Source organism: Paroedura picta, chromosome 4, assembly GCF_049243985.1.
Source record: "Paroedura picta isolate Pp20150507F chromosome 4, Ppicta_v3.0, whole genome shotgun sequence".
Classification (NCBI taxonomy): Eukaryota; Metazoa; Chordata; class Lepidosauria; order Squamata; family Gekkonidae; genus Paroedura; species Paroedura picta.
The window spans coordinates 48,848,238-48,874,563 of NC_135372.1; the positions used below are offsets into that span (position 1 = coordinate 48,848,238).

Below are 26,326 nucleotides of genomic sequence, written 5' to 3' on the forward strand. Positions count from 1 at the left end.
AGCGCCTGCTGTATTTTTTTTACAGCGGGCTTGATTACTAGTAAGTGTATAAAACTGGTCCACAATTTCAAAATGCTAAAAGAAATCACAGATTTAATCAAATGCCACTAATGCAAGTAACATTACCCATTTAAGATTGAGTACTCTCTTATATTTTTGTTGGTTGCTTGCATCAATATACCGCTCTAAAAAACTCATAATTCCAAAAGGCATCATAATAAACAGTTTTAATCCTCATGTGATTGACAATACCACTTGCCTATAGCTTTAAGTCCTAGTGTTTCCATCAGAGGATCCCCCCTCAATGCCTTTTAGATCTGGCCCCTCGCTCCCAGTGGAAAAAGGCTTGGCCCTCCAGTTGATCGGGGGGGGGGGAGAAAGTAGAGGGGGGAAGACACTATTAAGGATGAGTATAGATTGCCATCTGTTTAATCTATTTATTGTTGTAAGGAGTGTTTTTATGAGGTTTTACTGTATTTTTGTTTTATCTTGTGTAAACCGCTGGGAGACCACTGGAAGAGCAGCAGCATATAAATAAACAAACAAACAAACAAATAGTTTAAATGCTCTGAGCAAGCATGTTTTCCAGTATTACATATTGTGGTAACTCTCTTCAAAATCATCTAATTCAGGTGAACACTTTTGAGACTGATTTACCTTCTGCTATGCAAGAAAATTATTTTCTGTGGCAGTTAACTTTCCATTAATATAAAATGCTGCATTCCAAGTACTTTGGACAACCCTGTGTAATAAATTAGGCAGAAAATAGATGACAAGGTTTACCAACTTGGCACTTAAAATACAGGAATTCATTAATGGATTATGAGAATGTTAGCTGAAAACTAAATCTACATCACAGTGAGTCAAATGAAGCCTATACCTCTGTCAACCTGCACCAGAAGAACTACATATATATTGAGTTGTACAATTGAGAAAATCCATCAGCACCTCTTTCTAATTCATGTAAATCCTTCTTTGTTTTGCAAAGTGACAATCCTTGTGCTTTATACACAAAGGTGTTGGTACCTTTTCTTAATTCAGGAAATTTTCACACCATTGCTTAAATTAAACGTAATTGATTCTAGCTAATTCATGAAATTGTCAATGCACCTTTAACTAATTTAGAATATTTAGTCAAAACAATGATTTAAAATATCCATGTGGTTTATTCATGGCTTATTAATCAAGTGACCAGAAGACTAGTTTACTATCTGGGTAGTGGCACTGCTAATTTCACACAAAAATAATAAGATTACTGGATATATTGAGCAATTACCTAGAAACAACATCTATACTTCAGCCCATTGTAATTACAATGAAATTCCCAAATAATCATTACTGGTTTGATTTTGATGCCAAAAGCTTAAACCATTTTATTCCCTCCTATTCCTGTCCTAACAGCTAGCATCATATTCTTTTCTTTACTTCAGACTACCTTTCTGCCTGATGCAAGGATGAGATTAAGTTTTGCATGATGTCTGATAAAAAGTTCATTTAAATCATTAGTTTATTTGACTCTTAATCTTCCTGATATCCAGATCTAGACCCTTAAAAAAATTATCTCTATCTCTCCTGGTTCTTACTTATTTGCTTCACGGTCAATTGCTTCCCACAACATGAAGAACCATATCAACATCATTCCGGCCATTTTAGAGGGATAAGAAACATCTCAAGTAACTGTTCCTTGAGGATGACATTTTCAACAGCAACTGGGATGACATTTTCAACAGCAACTCACATAAAACTAGACTGAAAAAAACAAAAATCAGATGGCTGTTCAGAGAGAAAAGAAATTAAGATGAACCTAGATATGTAGGCCTGGAGCTCACTAAAAGTCACTGGACCAAATCAAGCCAACACTCCTAAAATCACACTGATTTCCAAAAAACATAATGCCCACCTGTAGGACTGGAGGGTGTGGCTTTTTTATCTTTAAGCTTTTTTTTTCTAATGAACTGAGTCCAGTAAGAAAAAAACTGACGAATTGTGAAAAAAATGCTCTATAAATTTTCAATTGGAGAACCGCCTGATGATCTTCTGATCGGTATCGTCTTCCTCATTATTATCCTTTTACATTTCAGAACCCATATTTTTCTATTTCCACATTTTTTCTTTCCCTCTACTCATATCATGCACTAAATGCATACCTAGGAGGTTCTACTTATTCTATGTTATTCATATGCCCTTCACCCACTGATTCATCTCATTTTATATGTTTTAGGCAAATTAGCCTGCTTTTTGATTGGCTGATTTTTTATAAACTTATTTTGTACTTCATGAAGTATTTTATTTGTTGGGAAAGCAGTTCATACATTATTAATAATACATCTACTCTGCTCAAAATTCATTGACAAGTTGTTTTGTCAAATGTTTTCTGACAAATGTTTTCTCAGGAGGTGGTGGGTTCTCCTTTGGAAGTTTTAAAGCCGAGGCTAGATCACCATCTGACAGAAATGCTGATTCTGTGAATTTAGGCAGATTGTAAGTGGATGGCTAAAGGGACTGTGTTGGGGCTCAGCTCTTGTGGCCCTTTCTTGCATGGCCAATAACCACTTTGGGGTTGGGAGGCAAATTTCCTCCAGGCCAGACTGGTCAGGTATTCTGTTTTTTGGGGGGGAGGCATAATCTAGGAATGGAATTGGGAATCACTGTGGGTGGGCAGGTAGTTGTGAATTCCCTGCATTCTTCAGAAGGTTGGACTAGATGACCCTCGAGTCCCTTCCAACTCTATGATTGTAAGGTTCTTTATTAGATCTGGATGCAGTAAAACACACAATGGATAAGGAGAATCTTATACTTTTATTAAGCAGGCAATTAAAAGTCAAGCAAGCATAAATTACTACATATAACTAGAGTTAGCAGGCCGATATCAAACACTGGCATTGCATATCAAGCAAGATCGCTATCTTCCTACACCTATTAGAAGCCCCTTCACTCCTTAATAGAGAAGTTCTAGGCTAGGACTATTACCTGCTCTTGCAGCTTCCCCCAAAGCAAGCAGAAAGATCCCAAAGGAATAGCCAGCAACATTATCTCTCCTCCTGGGCAGCTTATCGGGTCCTCGTCCTTCTTCTTGGCAGGTTTCCCAGATGTGGTGATGCTCCCGGCTAGCAGACTCCCTCTCTCTCCCTCTGCCTTTCTCTTTCTCTCCAGCCAGCTGACTTCCCAGCAGACTCTCGGGCAGCTGCTTATATACAGCTGTGCAGCCCCCCCTTTTGATTGTCATTGTTTTAACGGATCCTTATCAGATCTGATAACAGCTGTCCTATCATAGTTTCAGCAATTAGCATGTTTTGTCCTTGCCTCCCTGGGGGTTGGGTTTCAAAACTGGGCATGATTTTTAGCATTTAAATGAGGATGGTTGAACTAAGGTTGCTGCCCAGCAGTTAACACTGGCATTCTATCATTATCTACCCTACATCTCTGTCTTATCTCACGCAAGTCATGGCTGACTGCCTAGACTTTGCTTAGAAGATACCTACAAGGACCTTGGCTCTGTGCCAATGTCAGCCTGAAATGAACTTCATTTTCCTAACAGCAAGACAGAAACGGGACTTTACAAAAGACCACAATGATCATACAACCACATAGGAAAACATATTTCTCATTTAAAATACTACATAGAATGGAAGGAAAGATAGACATGTCACATACACTCCTTGAAATCATAATTTCTTTTCCGCGGGTTCTACTACACAAGTTCCTCTCACTTTTTACCCAATTATAATGACTCAAGATTTATTTACACAATTTGCCCTGATGATTCTGGGCCACAATATCAGTTAAACTCTTTCTACAGCATGGTTCCCATTTTGATAGACACTGTACAAAGTGACACAGAAGAAAACCCTGCTGTGCAAATCTATCCAGAGGTTGCACACAGGGCAAAGGGGGGTAATCAGCTGGGATAAACAAAGACCGACTTTATTTCTTTTACAATAAGATAAGCATCTGCAATATCCAAGGGCAAATCTCAATACACACTTCATGCATGCAACGTAAAGTTGGAAACTATGCACTCCTGCATTCCAAGGGAGGCCACCTTGCCTTTGAGATCTGAACTACCAAAACTGTAAACTGCCCAATTTTCTCTTTGTCAAGCATTTACTGGTGCTTGAGAAAGGTATGCCATGTCTCTTCTCCCTAGCTGCAAGATCCTTGGATTAAGGAGATTAGCACCCCGCAAAGGGTTCCTGTCCCAGTTCTACCATAGTTCCAAATTCTGGCCACAGTAACTATCCTTTCATTTTTCAACTGATTCCTCAGAGTGTTCATCAAAGCTTTATATGTACAACTTAGTTTTCCCAGCACTGTTGTCGCCATCATAGGAAACAGATACCTAACGCATCTCACCTGTTCAGCACTGGGCAAATTTATTTACTTATTATTTAAACTTGTATACCACCATTCGCCAAAAGGTCTTACGGCGGTTCACAATAAAACATTAAAATCACAATAAAAACCCCATAGGTTCCCATTATATGTTACACAATAACAACAACAATGGTGTTCTAATCATATAACCTCCGCCTGTTCAGTCAGAGGTCATAAATGTTGGTCTCACGAGAGAAGGAGCTGGCCGATGGCTCTAAGGGATCCAAGATGGAACCCGGGTCCATCACTACATTATTCATTGAAGATTAGGGGTGTGAGGGGGATTTAGCTCATGGTCAATTGACTCAGACCATAAAAATTCAGACTAGCTTGCACCCACGCTGAAATACTGGGAGGAAGGGTGAGTGCTATGATGGAGGTGGATCAGAGGTTCAGGGCAGTGTGATGACGCTTTAAATAAGCCATTACCTTCCCACACTTGACTTTGTACATCCACTTACATGGGCACAATGTCCACTGGAGTACCAGCAAACAATGCCTCTCCCCCCCCCCCCCAATCCACCCTTCGGGTGAGTAGGAGATGAAGGAGAATTGCATTTCTGTGTTGCATGTGCCTTAATGACTCAACCATTTCAGAAATATAACTTCTCACGTCTGGAAGTATTTGGGGAAACTCCTATTTGTTGTATACAAACTCAATAAAGTTTATTCTTAAAAGGCATACATCAAACTGTCATCTGTGTTTTAGAAATGAAGATAGCTTTGATACACAGCATTATTTGAACCCTTATGTCTTAAAATGAAGATATAAAAACTGCAGTGTGAGAATCCTTCCCATTATTGAAATCATTCCCTTGACCCTTCCAATCTGTTCTCCTTCTTCTGTATTGCAATTATCCTCTCAGATAAGAAGGGCTACTCCAAAAAGTAACAAAGCTCTTCATAAATTGCTAATAGCGACAAAGCCAACACTCAGAATTGGGTATTACGGAATATGATTTTCCCCAGTTAGGATTCTCCAGGCTAATGATGTTCAAACCAACCTCTATTAAAAACACAAAAACCTTGGGAAAATACATTTTCTGCTTAATGAAAGTCACAGTAAAACCCTTTGACACCATTGCCAAATAAATTTCAGTGGGAAAAGAGGTGGCTGTCATAGCAGGAAAAACGGACTGAATTTTGGGGAGATTAGAGCTTGATTTCTAATTAGCCCTCAAATTTCAAACTGGGGAAAATTCACAGCAGGGTAGAATGGCCTCCATATCTCTCTGTGCTTCCCAGTGAGAGGGTTGGAGGGGGAAAGCTTCCAGGTCTCTCAATATTTCTGATAATATCACTGGGAGCATCCAAAGATATATGTGTGCACACGCGCGTGCATGTATATATATACAGACACACAAACATGGGGATCCTCAAAAAACTTGCAAAGAGAAGTGCATCCCAGCCCCCTTTGTTTCCTTCCCTTATCTGCCCTTCTCAATCTTCCACCCCGTTCTGCCCCTTCCTCTTCTCTGTCAATCTTCCCCCCTCGATTTCTCCCTTCCACTTCCCTGACAGTCTTACCCTCCCCCTTCTCCGGGAATCTCTCCCTTTATTTCTCTCCCTCCTCTTCTCTGACAAACTATCCTCCTCTTCCCCCTTCCCCTTCTTTGTCAATATTCCCCCATCACTCCCCCCCCACCTGACCTCCTCTTCAGCAGCTACATTGATGGCAGGGTGCCTGGCAGCAAGCTTTCTTTTAATGAGCTAATTTGGGCTTTCTGCAACCAGCCCAATTTAACGTCTCTTAATCAGAGCCCCAGCATGCACAGATAACATTTTTTGTCACTTTTAAGATCCTTGTGCAAACCTGAGGAGGAGTTCACCAAGTTCGGAGAAAAAGCTCTTTTCTTTCAGTGTCTGAAATCTATGGATTTAGATATCAGCATATTGACCCACGCTTCAGAAATATTTTCACACACAGTACAAGCATGGAACTTTCAGGAGGCATCTCATCCCCTTCCCACACTTTTCTTTGCCTTTCCTCAAAAGCCAACATGTGTGCATGCAAAGTTCCATCAAGTCACAGCCGATTAATTATTATTGTTGTGGTTATCTATATATTATGGAAAATCTAAGTCCCTTGTATTGTTTCTATGTTCTATGTGAACAGGGGAGGGCAGTAAATAAATAAATAAATAAATAAATAAATAAATAAATAAATAAATAAATAAATAAATAAATGGCATCAGCCATAGGTTTTTCAATGTAAGTATTTAAGCAGAGGTGGTTTGCTGCTGCCTTCCTTAGTATTCTCCCATCCAAATACTGACCCTGATTAGCTTCCAAGAGCTGTCAAGATCAGGCTACCATTCTACATCCTGAAAGCCACTATAGCCCCTCTCTCTTTCCTTCTAGTGAGAAATATTGCTGGGCTTGACCAGGGATGAAAAGGGAGCTGTAAGAGAGATTGGGGAAGAGGGAGGAAGACAAATAGGCTGGGAAAGTCTGAAAAGGCACACAGAAGCAAGGAAGAGGAACCTATAGGAGGAGCTATGGTCTTGGGCAGGATAAGATAATCAGACTTGCTCAGCACAGCACCTTAGCTCCTGAGGTGCTAGGGGCAAAGTGAGAGAATGAAAGGAAGTGTGCTTGCGTGGTTACCTGTGTGAGCTTGGTTCTTGGCAATAAAGGGAACCCTAATCTGTATCACCAAGTTTGGTTGAGTCTCTGTTGACCATAACTTACAATGTCTGGCTGCCCCCTAGTGGGGCCACAGCCAGCTACAACCACTCCTTGAAAAGTGTTGCCTTGGTGTACGCCATGCTCTGACTACATCCAAGTTAATTACAAAAATGTACTAATTACAGAGCTGCCTTGACAAGAGTCTGAAAAACACAGCAGGTTCAAAAGCAGCAGTCAGGCTATTGTAGGACACAGGGCTCATAACATTCTCATGTTGAAAGACCTGCACTAGCTGTCCATTTTGTTTCTGGGAATAATTCAAAGTGCAGGTTCTTACCTTTGAAGCTTTAAATGACTTGGGCAATGGGTACCTAAAGGACCACTTCATCCCATTTTGTCCAGCTTGATAGTCAAGGTCTTCCTCACAAGCCCTGCTCTGTGTCCCCACCTTCAGGAGGGGCAGGTAGTGAACAGAAGCAGGGCTCTTTCAGTAGTGGAACTTACTACTACTACTACTACTACTACTACTACTAATAATAATAATAATAATGGTTCTATTCTGCCTTGTCCTGATGGACTCACCCTTCTCACTGAGGCTCACCTAAAGTCTACATTGCTCCTTTTTTGTTTCTAAGCCAAAATGTTTCTATTCATCCAGGCTTTTGTTAAGATTATTTTTAGCATTGTTTTATATTGTGCTTTTAATCTAAAAACTTGTTTTTTAACTGCTTGGTATACTCTGCTAGATTCTGGTTGGTGTTTTTAAAAACTCTGCATTTTTAATTATGTTTTATTCTGTAAACTGCAGGCTACATTGAGAGGCAGAACAAAACGTTCTAAATATAATAAATAAATAATAAAATGGGGGGGGGAGGCAGACATTCTACCAATTCCCCTTACTTCAGAAGATGAACCCATAACAGTTCCACTAATCTGACCACAGAGATCCATGTTTTTGTTACCTTGAGGGTGGTCCTCCAAATGCTGGCAGGGGCTCATGGGAATTGTAGTCCATGGACATCTGGAGGACCACAGGTTGACTACCCCTGCTCTATTATATTATGTTGTTTCACTAGGGACCTTTGCTGTTAGATTCCAGTTGTCAAGTTGTGTGATTGGCTTGCTGAATGACTGAATAGTTTTCTTGTGCTTGCAATCCTCCTTGAGTCCAAGTGAAAAAGCCAGACTACAAATGAAAATAAATAAATAACGAAGTGGGAAGGACTCTGCTAACTTCTCCTGAGAATTCTCAGTATATTCTATAAGCCACTTTGGATCTTGGGACCGAAGAACAGCATGAAAGTGCCCAAATAAATAAATTAAAAGGTTACTTGTTATCCTGAACTTAGTTGCAAGCCAGATTTCTGAGATTCTTGAACTGCGCATATGACAAGAACACTCAGTTCCTTTCATTTGCTATTTCGGTTAGATGCTAGCAAATATGCTTGACTTTTACCCACTCTTTCTCCAAAGAGCTCAGAGTGGTGCACAGGGTTCTCCCCTGCCTCCTTTTATATTAATGCCAAACCTGTCAGATTAGACAGAGAGTGTTACCCAGCAAGCTCCCAGGACAGACACAGGATTTACAAATGGGTCTTCTTTGGCCTACTAAGGCACCCATGCTATTATACAACTTTGGCTCTCCTCTTTCAGCTACATTTCAGGTAATGGTGCAGAAGTTGTCAAATTTAATACACTGACAACTATAAAAATAAACTACTGCAGAATGCAACGCAACACATTTTTTAAATTGTTTAAAGGAGGGGAAAAAGCAAAAGTAAACCATCTGTTTAACATCTAAATATTAAATTTATGTTTTTTTTTAAAAAGCCTAAACTACCGCAAAATGTCAGATAATTACTATCTTTAAAAAAAACAAGCAACTTTAAAAGATCTTAGGGCAGGTGAAACAGAAGTACTGAAATATTTTAAATTCACACAGCACATCAAGTCAAAATATCCTTCAGTGGTTTGAAATGTTTTCTTAAACACTGAGGCAGTAGTTAGAGCAAGCTAATTACTGATTACGAGTGAACATGTTTATTTGAGGAACCCCCTCTCCCCTGCTTATCCTTTCTTGGAGGTCTCCTTCAGAAATTACTTTTGAATGATAAATCTGTTTCGTCTTAGTTTATACTTAGTTGACAATTAAAGAACAAGACAATACACTATGAAACACATCTCAGGGAGATCAGCCCACACAACTTCAAAACAATGAAGCTTTGTAATCAGTCTGCCCCAAAATTTCATGGAAGCAAAATGTCTGAAAATATGGACATTCTGACACAATCATCATTTACTCTCTAGTATTTTCTATAACGAGCCTCTTGTGGTGCAGTGTGGTACGGCAGCGACATGCTATCTGAAGCTCTGACCATGAGGCTGGGAGTTCGATCCCAGCAGCCGGCTCAAGGTTGACTCAGCCTTCCATCCTTCTGAAGTCGGTAAAATGAGTACCCAGCTTGCTGGGGGGTAAACGGTAATGACTGGGGAAGGCACTGGCAAACCACCCCGTATTGAGTCTGCCATGAAAATGTTAGAGGGCGTCACCCCAAGGGTCAGACATAACCCGGTGCCTGCACAGGGGATACCTTTACCTTTACCTTATTTTCTATAACAGAGGACAATATTGGCAAACCCTAAGGGAAGATTATTGTATAGTGATAACCTGAGTTAAAGAAAATATCAGCGTCCAGTTTTAAGAGCTGGAAGGGTTGCAGCCCCTAAAGTGCCACGCTCATGGTTGCTTACTCATTTAAATATACAGAGTAGGAATGCAAGAAAGCAAGATGGGAAAATTTACAAGAGAAGGAAGGAGGAGCATATGAGAAGCAGTGAGGCATTGAGGAATCCCCACATATTTGCATGTATCAAAATACAAAAAGGTAATAATAATACCAAGCTTATTTTGGAAAGTGACCTTTAAAGCCATGTACGGTCTGGAACCAGCATATCTAAAGGACCTCCTTCATCAATTTCTTCATCAAATTGGGAAGAATATCCCCCCCCCCGAAGATATTCAACAAGATCTGAGCACACTGGGAAAACAAGATGCTATTTAATAAGGAGAAGTGCAGAGTTCTACATCTGGGTCACAAAAAATGAGAAGCACGCATGATGGATAGGAGATACACTTCTAGGTAGCAGTATGATCTTAGGGTACTTGTGGACTGTAAGCTAAATAAGAGCAGACAGTGTGATGCTGCAGTAAAGAAGGTGAATGCAGTCTTGGGCTATATCAACAGAGGCATTACACCAAAATCACAAGATATTATAGTCTTACTGTATACCACACTGGTCAGACCCCACCTGGAGTACTGTGTGCAGTTCTGGAGGTATCACTTCAAAAAGGACAAAATGGAGAGGGTTCAGAGGAGAGTGACGAGAATGATCAGGGGCCTGGGGACCAAGCCCTATGAGGAAAGGCTGAGGGACTTGGGAATGTTCAGCCTGGAGAAGAGGAGGTTGAGAGGGGACATGATACAAGGAAATAGTGGTTCCATGGTTCAGTTTATTAGGAATTGCTTACTACTGTTCCAATCATTTTGAAAATGAAAGCTACAGCCTAATTTAATTTTTTAACATCATATAATAGTGTATTAACTACTATAATAATTCAATTAGCTTTCTATAATTAATTAACGCGTATTAAATATATTCCTTAATTAACATATATTAGATATATTCATGGTTAGCAGTATATAAAATAAAGCAAACTGTGAGTAAATGTATAAGTTATTCCTTATTGTTTGGTTCTCTAGGAAAACTTTTTTCTTTAGGGTTAGTAAATCCTTTCTTCAGTTAAGGAAACTGTCCTTCATCTTTGAGGTTAACTTTAATAACAAATGTTTATGGGAATTCATATAGACTGAGCTATGCTGTCACCTCCAAGTTATCAGCTCTTTTTCAGTTCACTATCTATGGGCAGAAACACTGATAGCAAAAGTCATAATTCACAGTCTCACTCTCTCATTACTCTTCTTTTTGCAGGGGATGCAAAGACACTTGAATGTATCTGCCAGCTACCATCCTTTAAAAGTCTAGCATCAATATGCTATTAAACTTAGTGGTTGTAATGAAGCTAAAGGAATAGTTCTGAAATGTGCAAATTAAAAGGAGATGAATATTGAGGTTTTGGGAGGAATGAGCTAGATATCTGACAGAAAAGAAATAGGTACAAAGACTTTCACTAATGAGCAAAATGCTAATTATCGATCCTGCATATTTTTAAATAAATTGGTACAATGATATGGCTGCATCCAAGTAGGGCAAAAAAGGTCTATATCACGTGCTCTTGATCTGTCCTAAATTCATTCATCTTTATATAAATGGTTGAATGTTTGTGCTCATAGATACATTTTAGGGGCACACAACATCATTCTTAAAAAAAAAAAAGATAAGTGAATGCATTTCTTTATTCCTTCCATTGTATAAATAATTTAAGCACGTATGGGAAGCTTCTGCAAGAAGGCAGTGCTAGAGAATTGATTTTATGCCTGCAGAAGGCGGGCACTAGATGTTTGGGCCCCAAGTGAACCTGCTGTGGTAGTCTACCAGAACATCATGCTGTAGTCTTGTGTATTCAAAAGCAAAAGAATAAATCATGATTTTACAACAGTGCATCAGTTGACTTATTGCTGTTTTGTGACCGCTGGGTAGGAAGGATTGCTGTTTAATGCCATGTCATCGGTTCTCAAGTCAGTCAAGCATGAAGGCTTGTCATATGCCTCTATAATTGTACCTCTCCAGACTTTCTCTAACTAGTCAGCTGGGGCTGTGCATTTTGTCTCCAACACCCGGCTGGCCCGTGCCTGACAGGCGCTCTCTCATCATTCTGTCAGTGATATGTTAAGTAGCGTGTGGCTGGTGCATGGCCTCTACTGTACAGGCAGGTGGAAAGGATGGCATACTTTAATGCAGATGTCGAAATGTTATTCTCTCCCTTCTTATGTATTTATTTTAGATAAAGCTGGACTAACATATTGCAAATATCAGGTTGGCAAAGCTGAAACTACGGTGTTCCAAATACATGATCGACAATCTTTCTTACCAAGGAGAGCTTCCAACTATGGAAAAAGAGAAAGTTCACAGGGGAGGAAATTTTAGAAATATCAGAGAGAGAGAGAGAGACCCAACTATTGAAGAATGTATTGTTCTTTCCTTGCTTCAAGGAACAGGTTTTCCTCCCTGGCAATCAATGATGACTATGCATTTAGTTAGACCAAATGATGGCACTTCAGAAAACTAGATTAGCCCTAAAGTGTAAATTTGATATCCTCCAGAATCATAAATTTGTTATGGATAAATGCCTATGTTTTAAGAAAGAAACAGTCCATAGTTCGTAATAAAGTACAAAACTTTGTTACACAGAGATGAAAAAAACACATAAGCATTCCATGATGTATTTTTGGGGGGTGGGGAATCAGCATACTAATGTCACATCTTAGCCATCTGTCACTATTACCATATCAACTAGGGGTGGGGTGGGAAACTATGGATAATTTCCACGCTCTGCTTCTTTTTTGCACCCCACCCTTTAAAAGACTGAATATAAAGCTTTTGAATGTAAAGCAATTGTTATTGGTTGAGTTCTCCTTTGTCGGAAAGTTTAAACAGACACACCACTTCCTCAAGGATAGAAAATGAACCTTACACTCTCAAAAAACCTCTGAAGTGTGGGTTCCAAATTTGCAAGCTTTAGTCATGTCTGGCCAAGGCAAGGTGCATGCTGGGAGAAGGTGAGGACCTGACCTATCTTCCCTGGCACAGAAAAGTCCACAGACTGGGTTAAGTGCTTAGTCAGCAAGAAATTGTATTTCCCTTTCTGTTTTCTGTATTCTATAGTCTTTCACATTTGTAGAATTCTCCCATTATGTTTTTATGTGCATATGGAAATAAATCTGAGCAATCTTATATTTTCAACTTTGAGAAATTGGATCATCTTCCCAATATTACAAAGGCTTTAAGTTCATATCTACCATACTAATTCAACAAAAGGAGAGTTGGAATGTCTTTGCCTTAAAAAAAAAAACATAAGCACACTGAGACATGGTTCATGAGGGAAAGGACTGACTTAACAGGAGGAAGTGGTCTGGCAGAGCTCTCTAAATACCGTATATACTCGTGTATAAGCCAAGTTTTTCAGCACAGTATTCACATTGAAAAAGTCCTCCTCGACTTATACGCAGGTACATACGGTAATTGAACTAACAGCCTGCTCCCAGCCAGCCAATCGTTACATTGCGTCTGCAAATCTTCTGCAAGCTGAAGCTCACTTGCTGTGGCTGCTTGTAGGACAGCAATGGTATGAGTGAGGGACTCTGATCTATTTTTTCCTTTTGCCTTTACTTCTTCCAAACCATTATTTTGGTTTCTGTGGGTGGGGTGAGGTGAGTTTTGGGGGTGCTTTGGGATTTACTGTTTCTCCTAATGTTTATTTCTTCTTTTTTCTGAGGGGCAGCATTGTTTGCCTTTTCTTCTTGGGGTTGTGTTTCTTTTAAAAGTTGATTTTTACAGTTATTTCTTTCAGTGTTTTGTTCTGGGGGGGGGCACTGTAGCTATAGTTAGAGTAGTCCATTCTCCCAGCTTGGCAGCTTTTGTAATAGTTGCACTGACAGATCTAGTTTACTGTTTTTCTTTGAAATAAATATTCAAAAACATTTAACCTACTGGTGCCTCAATTAATGTAAACTTACCAGTAAGTGCTGCATTTCCCACCCTCGGCTTATATACGAGTCAATAAGTTTGCCCAGGTTTGGGGTAAAATTCAGTGCCTCGGCTTATATCTGGGTTGGCTTACATGCAAGTATATACGGTATTATCCCAGGTCGTCAGAGAGAAACTATTGGTTTAAAAAAAGAGGGACAAAACAGAACACTCTAATGGGGGTAGCAAAGCACAATGTTCAAATTTGAAAACTGTGACAGCATACAGGCCTTTATCACCAAAAAGTACCAAGAGGGCTCTCACTCACACAATAGATGCTGTCAAACTCATATTAAGCATGAAACCAAGGTGATCTAGTTGTTAAGAGTGCTCAGCTAGGGACTGGGAGACCAGAGTTTCAGTCCATAGTCTGCTATGGAAGTTCGCTGGATGATCTTTGGCCAGTCAAACCTACCTCTCAGGGCTGTTACAGGCATGTCAAACTGGCATGTATCCCCTAGATATTACAGTTCATCTCCAGACTAGAAATCAGATCTTCTGAAGAAAATTGATACTTTGGAGGGTGGACTCTACAGCACCAAAGTCCCTGTGCTCCCCAGGCTCCATCCATGAATTTCCAAATTTGATCAAACTAGATATGGCAAACCTACCCACCATCCCTCACCCATGACCAGAAAGGACCTGGAAGTCCTAACAGTTCCTGCAGATAAAATGGAGGAGAGAAGAACCATTTAAGCCACCTTGGGTCCACATTGGTGAGAAAACTAGGGCATAAATAATAATACAAAATAAAATACAAATCCAGAAAAGTATCCAAAATTTCGTTTCACTTTGAGTATTTCTGATCCAAAACTAAGCATGAAATTTCAGGCAGTTTCAGACTGGAAATACACTCGTAGACCTAACTACAAATAGGATTGTGCAAAGCAATATGGAACTTTATTTTCTGAGCTGTTTCTGATAAGTTCTTCCCAGCAAACATCATGTCAGTTGTATGTAAAGTGAAGGTTTGGCACACTTTAAACTGAAATACTGAATCAAACCATGCTCTGTATTCTACGGTGACCAGCTACAACTCTCCACCATATCAAAAGGATAGATTCAAGTGGGTAGCCGTGTTGATCTGAAGTAGCACAACAAAATTTAAGTCCAATAGCCCCTTTAAGATCAACAAAGATTTATTCAAGGTGTGAGCTTTCAAGTGCATGCACTCTTCCTCTGAATGCAAAAGACTGATTCGTTTTTTTTAAAGGAAAGAATTATTATACTGCATAATTTTGATGTTATTTGCTAGTAATTCACTTTTTACCTTATATATGTACACTTATGATCCTTGTTCCATTGTCTAAGGAAGAATGCATGCACTCAAAAGCTCATGCCTTGAATAAATCTTTGGTCTTAACGGTGCTACTGAACTCAAATTTTGTTCAGCATATCAAAGGTTTTCTTTTGGAAGCTTGACTATCCTACATTCTCCTGCAAATGAACCTTGAGCTTGTTTGGAGGTTCTAGCAGGGGAGCGCAGCTATCGTATACCCTTGACCGAAGAATGGTAAACTCCTTCTATCTGGGATGGTCGTCCTCTTCCACCGAGCGCACAGCTTCGGGAGGGACACACATGGAGGGAGGGAGGGAACACCCGCCTAGCCAGCCAAATCAGCCGAATCAACCCTGGCGATCAATGGGGTGACAGATGTCGCAGCCAGATCACCCTCACATCCAAGGTTTTCTTTTTTGATTGCAACTTGATCCTTTTAAAAAACAACAACTGGGGATGCCAGGGTCTGAATCTAGACATTTTAAGATAAAAAGCAGATTATTTTCCACTGAGCCACAGCATCTCAACTGGTTCCATACTTTGACTGAGACTACTAAACTCCTTGCATGGCTCTGGATAATGTAAAAGAACTCTAAAGGAAAAAAGGGATTCCATGCACATTTAAAAGGTTCATAAACCACAAAGCCTACCTTAGGCTTCAAAAACATTGCTTTCTAGAGAACAAACTAAAAAAAATCCTGGCGAAAAACCTTAGAGGATGCCACTACACCCTCCCTTGGTATGCCAAGCTAGCAGAGAAGAAAAGACATTTCAGTAGCATCATATTGGAATTATATTCAGCTGGGAAGCCGTGCTAGATGAGCTACAGTTTTAAAAAATTACGCACAATTCACCTATATGATTTCTGAGAAGTGGTTATTCACAAAAGGTAGCTTTAAACATGCCTCCAGCAGCTATTTTACATCTGTATGAGGATTTGCATGCTACAAATATAACCAAGATTCCAGATAAGAACATCTTAGGTTAACTAAAAATCTTATAAAAGAAAAAATCTTATAAAAGAAAAAAAGACACTTCATAAAAATACAAAAACAGATTTACAAACCATAAAAGATGCATGGGATTTCTTTTTTTCTCCTGCAACATGATGCTTGTGTATGCAAACTGATTTGCTTTTGTAAAATCTGCTTTTCACATAGTTATACAACTTTTTAGCAACCTTTGCTACAGTAATCCAAAGGGTCTTTTTCCACACAGATGCTGCCAAGGTGCGATGCTGTGTGCTTTTCAAACCATGACCAGTTGCTACGATGTTTCCCACTTCCTCACTGGAGTCTCTGTCTCGCATCTCCCCCTGATTTGTCCCAGTTTTCTGCTTCCTGACAAGTCAGCGGGTAGACTGGAAGTCAGGACTTCCCGCTGGCTTTTTGCCTTCCTATTTTGGCTTGCCAATCAATGTCACATGGCAGAAACTCCCAGTCACCTTCCATTGCAACGTTTGAGCACCCCCTACTTTCCATCCAACCCTCTTCCAAGATTTAAATGAACCTTGTATATATTTTTTAAACTAAAAAATCGCAGAAATGCCGTTCTTGACACCCTGAACCTAAACCTAGTTCCTCGCAAGTAAGACCCTAGACAAATGGCTGGGCTACAGGGAAGGAAGGGAGGGAGGGAGGGAGGGAGAGAGGGAGAGAGGAAGGAAGGAAGGAAGGAAGGAAGGAAGGAAGGAAGGAAGGAAGGAAGGAAGGAAGGAAGGAAGGAAGGAAGGAAGGAAGGAAGGAAGGAAGGAAGGAAGGAAGGAAGGAAGGAAGGAAGGAAGGAAGGAAGGAAGGAAGATTCTATGATGGTGATGCTTGGGGGGGGGGGTGGAAGGGCGGGGAAAGGGATAGCTTCCCTTCCTGATGGCCCTGCTGCAACTTTCAGCTTGTTGTCCCTCACAGCAAAAAAAGGACCGTGGATTTATCCGCGTTCCCTTATCACGGGCAACTGACAGACAAAATCACAACAGCCCTCAGATAGCCATGGTAGGGCGCTGACATCATCAGAATGTGGGAACTAGCCCTGCGACCAAACAAGCACTGAACCACCACAAATTCTTCATGCGGAAAAGGTCAGGGTGGTCCATTGGTCCACAGGGAAGGGAAATTAATACCATTTGGTGCTCAACACCAGTGATGAGAAGGGAGAGTATGTCCAAGTGAAAGATGTGAAGTCCTGGCCAGTCTTTAGTTTAACAGACAGGCTTGAAGGCTTGAGAGCAATATAACTTGAACATAACACAGATGGATTAAACGTCTAAATGACACCCCACGGGGAAAGCTAAAAATAAAACAAAACAAAAAAAACTATCAAAAGATTTCAACATGGTTACAGTGGCTAAACGCAGAGCTCTTTATCTCAGTGCCATCTGCAATGACATAAGAAAGCCATTTCAGCATAGGAAGGAACATAAAACCTGTAATAAAAAAGCTATTTGGAATAGTAAGTTATTATCAGCCTGAAGAGCGGCTCCAAAATCAGAGCTATTACAGTATATGCTCCCCAAACACTACTCTGCAACCAAGATGAATCTACCTATTACCTGGTTTAGGATAGCAGCTATTATCACAGTCCCTTGATTTCTTTCAAGCAGCTCCAATGGAATAAGCCACAAGTGAATAATAAAGATCTTATAATAGCCCTTAAGAATTCTTTATAGGGTGGAAGGCTCAGAAATGAACTCTAGAGAGTTAGAGAACTCTCATCCCTGGATAACAAAAAAATAATTAACCTGACTTAATGTATCCAATAAGGCTTAAAGCAAGCCTTCTATAAATCAAGCTTTTGTGTTTCAAGAGTTAGATTAAAACCGTATCTTTTGTAAGAAGTATGTAGATATTGTCTCATAAGTACATACGGAACATATTTAAATCTGCAGAGGCCTGGAGGCCTTTTTGTGAGGGTGCTCAATATATTCTACTTGAAAGGAAAAGTGTGAAGTACTCACAGTGCTTAGTTTGCCGGAGGTAATAATGATGCGTCTCTCATGCAACATGCTGGCATAAAGTTGCAGCATGTTGTTCACATCCACAGCAACAAAATATTCAGTAAGATTTCTCTGTTTAACAAAGAATAAGGGCTGTTAACACATTAACAGTGGTAATTGAGTGGTGCATAAGCTTATAACTAGCTATTTCTTCCTAGCTGGTGGGGGGAAATTGATCTTTTAAAAGAAATAAGTCTGCACAATAAGCATGTTTGACTCGTATTCATCACCCCATTATCATTTGCAAGACAGAAAGTTAATTGTCTTCCAGGATATTCAGATCTGAGATATTCAGATAAATATTCAGATCTGCTTCATTATTTTGTATATGAGCTTGGGATATTCAACACCCACATTTACAATTATACATAGGCACACCCATCTTTGTCTGCATATAAACAATGGATTTTTGCACAAATATCAGATACATGAAAGTTAAATTTAAACTGTATCATTGTGTGTGTGTCTTTCTCTGTATATATGTATATGTATATATGTATATATGCGTGTGTATATATATCTATATATGAATGAATGAATGAATGAATAAATGAATTAATGAATGAATGGATGAATGAATGGATGAATGAATGAATGAATGAATGAAGATGGGAATGTGGGAGGAAGGCCGGCCACTAGATTTTCAGGACTCTTTGGAATTGTATATACAGAATATATGCACCATAATAAATCCTACAGAATAAATCCTACAGAAATTACAAGAATTCCAAAAACTTACACTTTCAGGGACAGTTGGCAAGCCAGTCACGTCAGGAGTAATGAAATACGAGTGCTGGTTAAAGAAGGAAAAATGGAAATTATTTGTCCAAAAAGATAAATGGGTGTTTAAAAAGTGTATAGGGAAGTTTGCCATAAACGGAGTCAACTTATCCAAAAATCAGGCCCATTATTAATAAAACAAGAGCACCTGATCAATCAACCCAGTGAATCACAGCACTGAAAACACCAATTTTGAAAAATTAACATTGGACTTAAATACTGCAGTTTTATATATTCTGCCAACTCTACAGATTTTTAACACAGCAATAACAGTTGCAACTAAGTTCTAGAGGTAGGATAGAGCTATGCAAGCTTTTGCTGCTGTTCCTGCATTATGTTGGAAGACCCTCCAAGATTGGGAATACAATGATCCCTGGGGATTCTGACTTAAGATTTTGGACTGCGTTCCAGTGACTATCTTGATCTCAAATGACTGGGCCATATGAATCATCTGTTCTCCAAACCTGATAGACACAGATGGATGCCTGATGAGGAAGATGATATAGACCGGAATCTCTAAGACTTGTGAAGTTGTCTCCACACACATCCAAATAGCCAGGTGACACCATGTAGGGTCATGATGGATACTTCATAGGTGGTTGTAAGTGAGTCCATTGAATTGTGGCCATTTGATCCAGGTCAGATTCATGCAGAACTGGCCTTATGGTATGGCAGTATTTCCAACCCCACTGGAGATGGACACTTGCAGAGATCTTGGACCTGGTGAAGGGGTCCTTTTGGCTCTTAGTCATTTTTGTCAGAGGCTCAGAAGAAGCTCAATGATCCTTGGCAGAGCATGATGGTGATAGAATCTGTTGAGATATGTATATGGGTAGCTGAGCTAATCGCTACTACTCTGATGACACATAAACAGTAATTCTTCTGGGACCAACCAAGATGAAGGCTCTGAAACTTTAAGAACTTTTCCCCAAAAGGTTGTCTTTAATTTTGATGTCCAATCCCTCTATCTTTTGATTTAGTGGTTAGGAGTGAAGACTTCTAATCTGGCGAGCTGGGTTCAATTCTGCACTCCCCCACATGCAGCCAGCTGGGTAACCTTGGGCTTGCTACAGTGCTGATAAAACTGTTCTGACCAGGCAGTGATATCAGGGCTCTTTCAGCCTCACCCACCTCAAAGGGTGTCTGTTGTGGGGAGAGGAAAGGGAAGATGACTGTAAGCCGCTTTGAGACTCCTTTGGATAGAGAAAAGTGGCATACAAGAACCAACTATTATTATTATTTTTTTTTATTCTGCTTCTGCTTCTGCTTCTGCTTCTTCTTTTCTTTTCTTCTTCAATGCTGAAGCATTGGCAAGCCTTACATGTGGCTACACTATGCCCTTCACCCAGACAGAACAGACAGAACAGTGCACAGCAGACTTTGCTTCACACTGGAAGCACTTCTTGAAGAGGGCTTTCCAAGCCATGGAAGATCTTCATAGCCAACATGGCTCCCAAACGCCAATAAATCCTTTAAAAAATAGGATCTCTAAAGCACAACATATTCTTCAGCAGCAAAAGAGAAATGGTGGGTTGAAAACGGTGTTGCTGTGCATGAGTATGTGTCACTGGATGGGAATAAGCCTTTGGCGTTGGCACACACACCCTGTCCAAAGAAGGCCTTCTCATGCACAGTCCCTATGTAAGTCCCTATGTAAGACTTCACAGAAGATCAACAATGAATACACTTTGAATGAACAAAATTAGTAGACAAATAAAACAAACAAATATAGAAAAAGTAGTAAAAATGAAGTATTAAGCCCTGTGGTATTCTTCTAATATATGCAGTGTGAAATTAAATTCATGCAACACACAGAGAAGGATAAAAAGTCAAGAATCAAAGGACCAACCTACAAAAGCCCAATAACTCTATTCATTTTCTGTTTAAACTATTCTTAGATATTTTATATTAGATTTTTAATGTCTGTGTTTTTGTTGAACAAAAATATTTTAGAAAATTGTCTAGACATACTTTTCTGAAAGCAAAGTGTTAAAAGGGGACATGTTCTTTTGATGATGCCCATCATCTTCGGGGTTCTTAAAAAAATCTGATGAAAATGTCCTTTGGTGATTAGAAGTATAGGAATATTCCTAGTTAGAAACAATTATCACAGCTTAAATAATAGGAGTATTTAAAATTAGATTTGTCACTCATCTGAAGTAAAAATAAGATAAACACAGGATGGTCTCAGATAACTCAGAGCAAGAAAAAAAAAGACCTATCCTTATGGCATTAAACAATAATAATGTTTCCAAACTATGTCCTTTCTTGAGTTTTCTTTTACTTTATTTCATTCCAAGTACATCAGCCAGAACAGTTTTCCAGTATATTTCTTTCACAACCTTCTGTGATAAATTAGAGATACTTGAGTGAAGTAATTGGAACCTCATCTTTATAGACCAAGATCTCCATTGCATTTTGAGCCATTGGCCAATTTATGTTACTATTGTATTAAGGTAAAGTATAAATCAACTGTATATAAGATAACTGATACGCTGGATGTTTATATTACAATATTTTAGTTTGACTGTTGGTATTTGTGTTTATAGGTTGTGAAACAAACATGCTGAGATTAATTGTACTTAAAAGAAGAGAGCTATGGTATGAGTATGGATGTATTTGTAACAAGACGTAAGATGATTTATTCATTACGATTGTTTACAATTCAGGACTTGCCACTGAAGAAAAGATAGTAGAAAACAGATTGTATCTGGAAAACCATTCTGTCTGATGTCCTTGGAATGAAATAAATAAAGAAAACTCAAGAAAGGACATTGTTTGAAAACATTCTTCATTATTGTTTAATGCCATAAGGATAGGTCTTTTTTTTCTTGCTCTGACATGTCTGAAGTAGTCAGCTTGGAAATATGTCCTATTTTTTGCTTTTCAAAACATGGTAACCCTAAACTATAACATGTGATTATGAAAATGGCACTCACCATTAAAGAAAATGTTGCAGATCTCCACATAACACCAACACTGTGAAATTATGTCCACTGAAAAGTAAACTTTTGATTTGAGACAGGTTGTGGCTCAACAGAGGGCCACATGCCTTGTACACAGAAGGCCTCACACTCAATCCCTTCGAAACTCCAGTTAAAGCGTTTACATTTTACATGTTAAGAAGATCTTTTTTACATAATTGGAATACACAAATCCAAAAGTAGTATAGTTTAAACAGAAAACTGCCTGCTTCAGACCAGGGCCACAATGTAATAATTTCCCAAAGGGAATTTATGAATCACATGTAATCAACAGAGAAATCATTTGGCAGGCAATTATTTCTTTCAAGAGAGGTTTGTGCAAAGCCAGAGTATTTTAAAACTCACCGCTCTTAAACATAGTTGGTCTTTCAGAACTTGCTCACTTGCAAAAAATATCTCTTTTTCCTTTTTTCCAACATGAGAAAAAAATTGAACACAATAATCTTTTGAAACTAAAGGGCTGAGTTCAACAGGGGAAATTGTTCCCCCCCCCCCTAAAATCACTCTCTTTGAGAACAAGATAATCTTCCCAAACATAAAAATGAATGGCTGCATAAGTTTTCATGTTTGCTTTTAAACCAACTAATACAGATTTTTTTTCAGCGGAAGAGAAGCAATGAGGATGCTGGGGATGGAGGGGACCTATCACAGAAACAGATGGTGCAGCAAAGGATCACTGGTGTACATTACATTTTAGTTCCTGCTTGTTTGTTACAGGTTTTATGATACTGCTTACAGTTCTTCGCTTTTACCTCTGTAAGCCACCTTCTGTGTATCTTTTAATGGAAAAATACACAGAAATGATCCAAAGAAATAAGTTACTGGTATGCATTAAGAAAGCGGGCTTATATCCTTCCATGGCACACAGAACTGAATTTAGACATGAAAGCTGTACAAGAAGGGTAGACCAATGGCTGCATAATACAGGAGGTGAAAAGAAGTATTTCCCAATGCTTCCTTTTACAACAGCAAACTAGTTGCTGTGTACTAAAATAGTATTGTACTAATAAATGGCCCCATCAATGGGGGAGAACATTCTCAGATCAGTATAACACTGGTTGCAGATCCCACATTAGTGGAATTCTATTGAAATCGCTGAAATTCTCCTAAATTTGTGCTGTTTTGATAGGTGCAAATAGTCTAAATAAATACAACTAGGATTCCGTGCTGTTTCTGGTTCACACAGCCAACTGGTTGGCTATAATAAGTTCTATTTTCCGGAATACTTTATGTAAGCTTGGTGTTGATGTGTAAAACCCTGAAAGAACACAGCTTGGCATCCAGATCCCCAGAGGAGTTTGTGGTGCTGACAATTAGAAGGGGGGAAAAACATGTTTTCACTACAGCACCATGCTAATTTGTTCTGGACTGACTGAGTGCTGTCAAACATGGCATTCTAGACTGCCAGCTTTATAAGCACTGTTCAAAACTAAATTTTCCAGTGGCACTTACAATGGTACAAATATTTTTTATTCAAAAGAAATTAAGCATCAATGAAGTTTGTACCCATGTCTTACTTACAAACCTGACAAAGTTAAGAGCGGTGGATCACAAGTAATGTTCTCTAATTTCCTGTCAATGCCTAAGTATTTCAGCATGACAAAAAGGCAGGGAGCTATACACTGATTTCAACCAATATCAGTTTACCTTTACATTGGCAAATACTGGTTTCTCCTGACGTAAACGGTGACAAAATCTTCAAGCCTTGTGGTTCAGAAAGGAGCTATAAGTTTCCAGGAGTGCAAGTACAGCTTCAATTAAGTCTTTCACAGTGGATTTTTGTATATGGTCACTTATTGAACACAAAGAATACTCTTGTATACCACTACATTTCTGTCTGAGCAACAATCATTGTGTGCTGACTGATTAAAGCACTGATTAGCACAGAAAGGCCCTGCATTTCCAAGGAAAAGACAATTGTGCTCTGGGAAGTGCTGAACTCAGCTCCATGAACTGAGAGGGTTTTAATGGCTTTCTCCTGAGAGGGATTGTCTTCAGAGAAGAAGTTGCTTCAGACAAGTAATTAAAGCCAAATGGAAAGGATGGATCATAACTGCAACCTTTAGGAGCCAGGTACATATTAGGAAAGGGGCCCAAGCTCAATGATAATGTGCATGCTTTGAATGCAGAACACTCTGAATTCTACCCTTCCCCCACAACAGCTCAGTTAAAAGCATTTCAGGGAAGTAGGGCCAAGACTGACATCTTCCAGCATACAATCACAGAACTCTCTTGCCCATCAGAGTAAACCATGGGGGAGGGGGGTCAGATGGACTAATGCTCAGATGCAGAATAAAGCAGCTTCATATGTTCATAGAGGTCCTTCAATATGGAGTCAGGGATTCGAAATGGATCTTGAATGACTTGTGTCAGCACACGTCAAAAAACAGACCAGTTGATCTATTGGCCTAAATACCACAATACCTAAATATCATTTAAAAAAAAAAACAGAGCCAGAGATAACATCAGCATGCATGCCCACTGCACTGTTATGAAAACGAAGAACAGATTCAGGGTGAAGGAAAAATAAAAGTGGAGTTTTCAATTCCTTTGGTAAAACCGAACGCTCACTTTGGGGCCCTTATCAATATAAGAACTACTTAACAGTAGAGTTCAATTCAAATATATAGCAACTGTCAGCATCAATTATTTGATTATTAAAAGATAAATATCATGAAATGCAATACCTACCAAACTTAAACTGATAGGAGTGTTTGCCTTTGGAACAGGATGATCATACCAGGATTCCAACAAGTCGTTCAAGTCTTCTTCCTATATATATATATTTAAAAAGTTAGATAAATATTATTCATGTTCATCATGATCCAGCAATTCTGTAGGTAGTCACTTCAATATGAACATATTTTGCATATACTAAAACCTTCTCATTATTCATGCCACAGAAAGTTCCTTAATTCATTAAACAAAAAATGAACTGCTTCTCCATATATGCAGAAACCAATGTGTAGACCAGAGCTTTCAATCACAGTCATTGTATTTTAGTAAAACATCTTCATAAATGAATATCTAAATCAACAATATGTGAAAAGAATAAATAATAGCACACTTCACTTTCTAAGTTTAGCTTTTCACAGTATGGTTTCTTAAAAACTGTCAGCCTTTTTTAGCATTTCATGCTTTCATTTTTTACTAACTGAGCATTTACATATACAATCAGTATGTTTATGGTATTCCTAGCTTTTAGGCCATAACATTTAAGGTATCTTAACATGTAAGCTATTTCAAGAATGCAAATTCAACAAGTGATGTCCACACGTAACAAAATATAAAATCATAATGTAATTCTAATAAAATGCACTGTATACTGGTATTGCAAAATAATTGAAAGATGCAATTGAAGTGAAATAATGGGGGAGGTTGAGATCCGAATATAATCAGAAATTCCATATAATGATTCTTGGCAAAATGATATTGCAAGAACCAATGGGAGGCTAGTGAGTCAGTCTGTTTTATATTGACTTAATCTTAAACATGAGAAGAATTACAGGTTGAATCCTATCTGTTGTTCCACTTGTGCAAGCAGCACTTCAGTTCATCTGACATTTCTGCCAATTCTCTCTTTACATTACAGACACTCCCTCCAGCACGCACTATTCCTATGGGATCTAAGAACAACATCTGGGGTACACAACAGACTGTATTGGAAAAGAGCGAGGTGGGGAAATTCTATTCTGCAAAAGCTACTGAGTTCAAGGTGCATAAAAGCCAACCTCATGATCTAGTGTGGCTTATATGTGTGGCGTAGACTGATTATGCACTGGAGATTTCATGCCATGCTGCAGGCTGGAGTTTTAGTTGTGGCAGGTTGGCCCACCTCTTCCTGCACCCACATGGGGAGCATTTGGCCTGGTATACCTCATCCACCCCCGATTTGTGCTCCTGCACAGGAGCTGGGGCAGTGAAGTTTCCACTGCGTAAACGGTCTTATAGTGTGGCTACAACTACACTGAGCAAAGTGTGAAACCTTTATCCAGGTTGAAAGTCTTCTGGAGGAAGGCTACAATCCTAGCTGAGTACAACAACTATATTGCAATGACATTTCATGTTTATATTCTTGAAGTAGAGAGAAATACAGAACTGCTTTTTGTACGTGTTCCATTATATCATGGACATATAAATACACACACAAACTATTTTTCCATATCAACAACTATATTCAGCTATAATAAAATTAGTAACATTTGAGGTATGTGCAGTATGACAGGAATACAGAAAACTGTCCTCAGAGCAACCACATTGCAGCTGACAGGCAAGTGGCTCAGAGGTACCAGACTAATACCAGAGAGATCTTGGGCCAGTCACTCTCTCCCAGCTAACCAGTCTCACAGGGTTGTTGTGAGCACAGAATGGAAGAGAACGCTGTAAGTTGCTTTGGGTCCTCATTGGGGGGAAAAAATTAAATAAAATGAAGGAGCAGCAACTCCTACCCTGATGGGAAGAAGCCTCGCACTATTCAAAATATTACCACCCAAAGAAGTGATGGCATGCAAAGTATGACAAAATTTTGCTATTGAAAATTTGCCCTAGGTAATTTTGACATGTTTTTATAGTTTTATGATGTTTTAA

The 26,326-nt window shown here is 39.1% G+C and overlaps 1 protein-coding gene across 13 annotated transcripts in view; it reads right to left on the minus strand.

Moving 5' to 3' along the window:
• The window catches only part of DENND1B (DENN domain containing 1B), a 250,687-nt gene that overhangs the window by 84,913 nt on the left and 139,448 nt on the right, over positions 1-26,326 (minus strand). For 10 of the 13 annotated variants that reach the window (XM_077332746.1, XM_077332749.1, XM_077332744.1 and 7 more), the window contains 4 exons: positions 24,431-24,511; positions 22,085-22,144; positions 18,715-18,768; positions 17,937-18,047 (listed from right to left, as the gene is read on the minus strand). In XM_077332746.1, the coding sequence (XP_077188861.1) occupies positions 17,937-18,047; positions 18,715-18,768; positions 22,085-22,144; positions 24,431-24,511 (306 nt within the window). The other 3 variants (XM_077332751.1, XM_077332741.1, XM_077332750.1) reach the window with 2 other exon arrangements.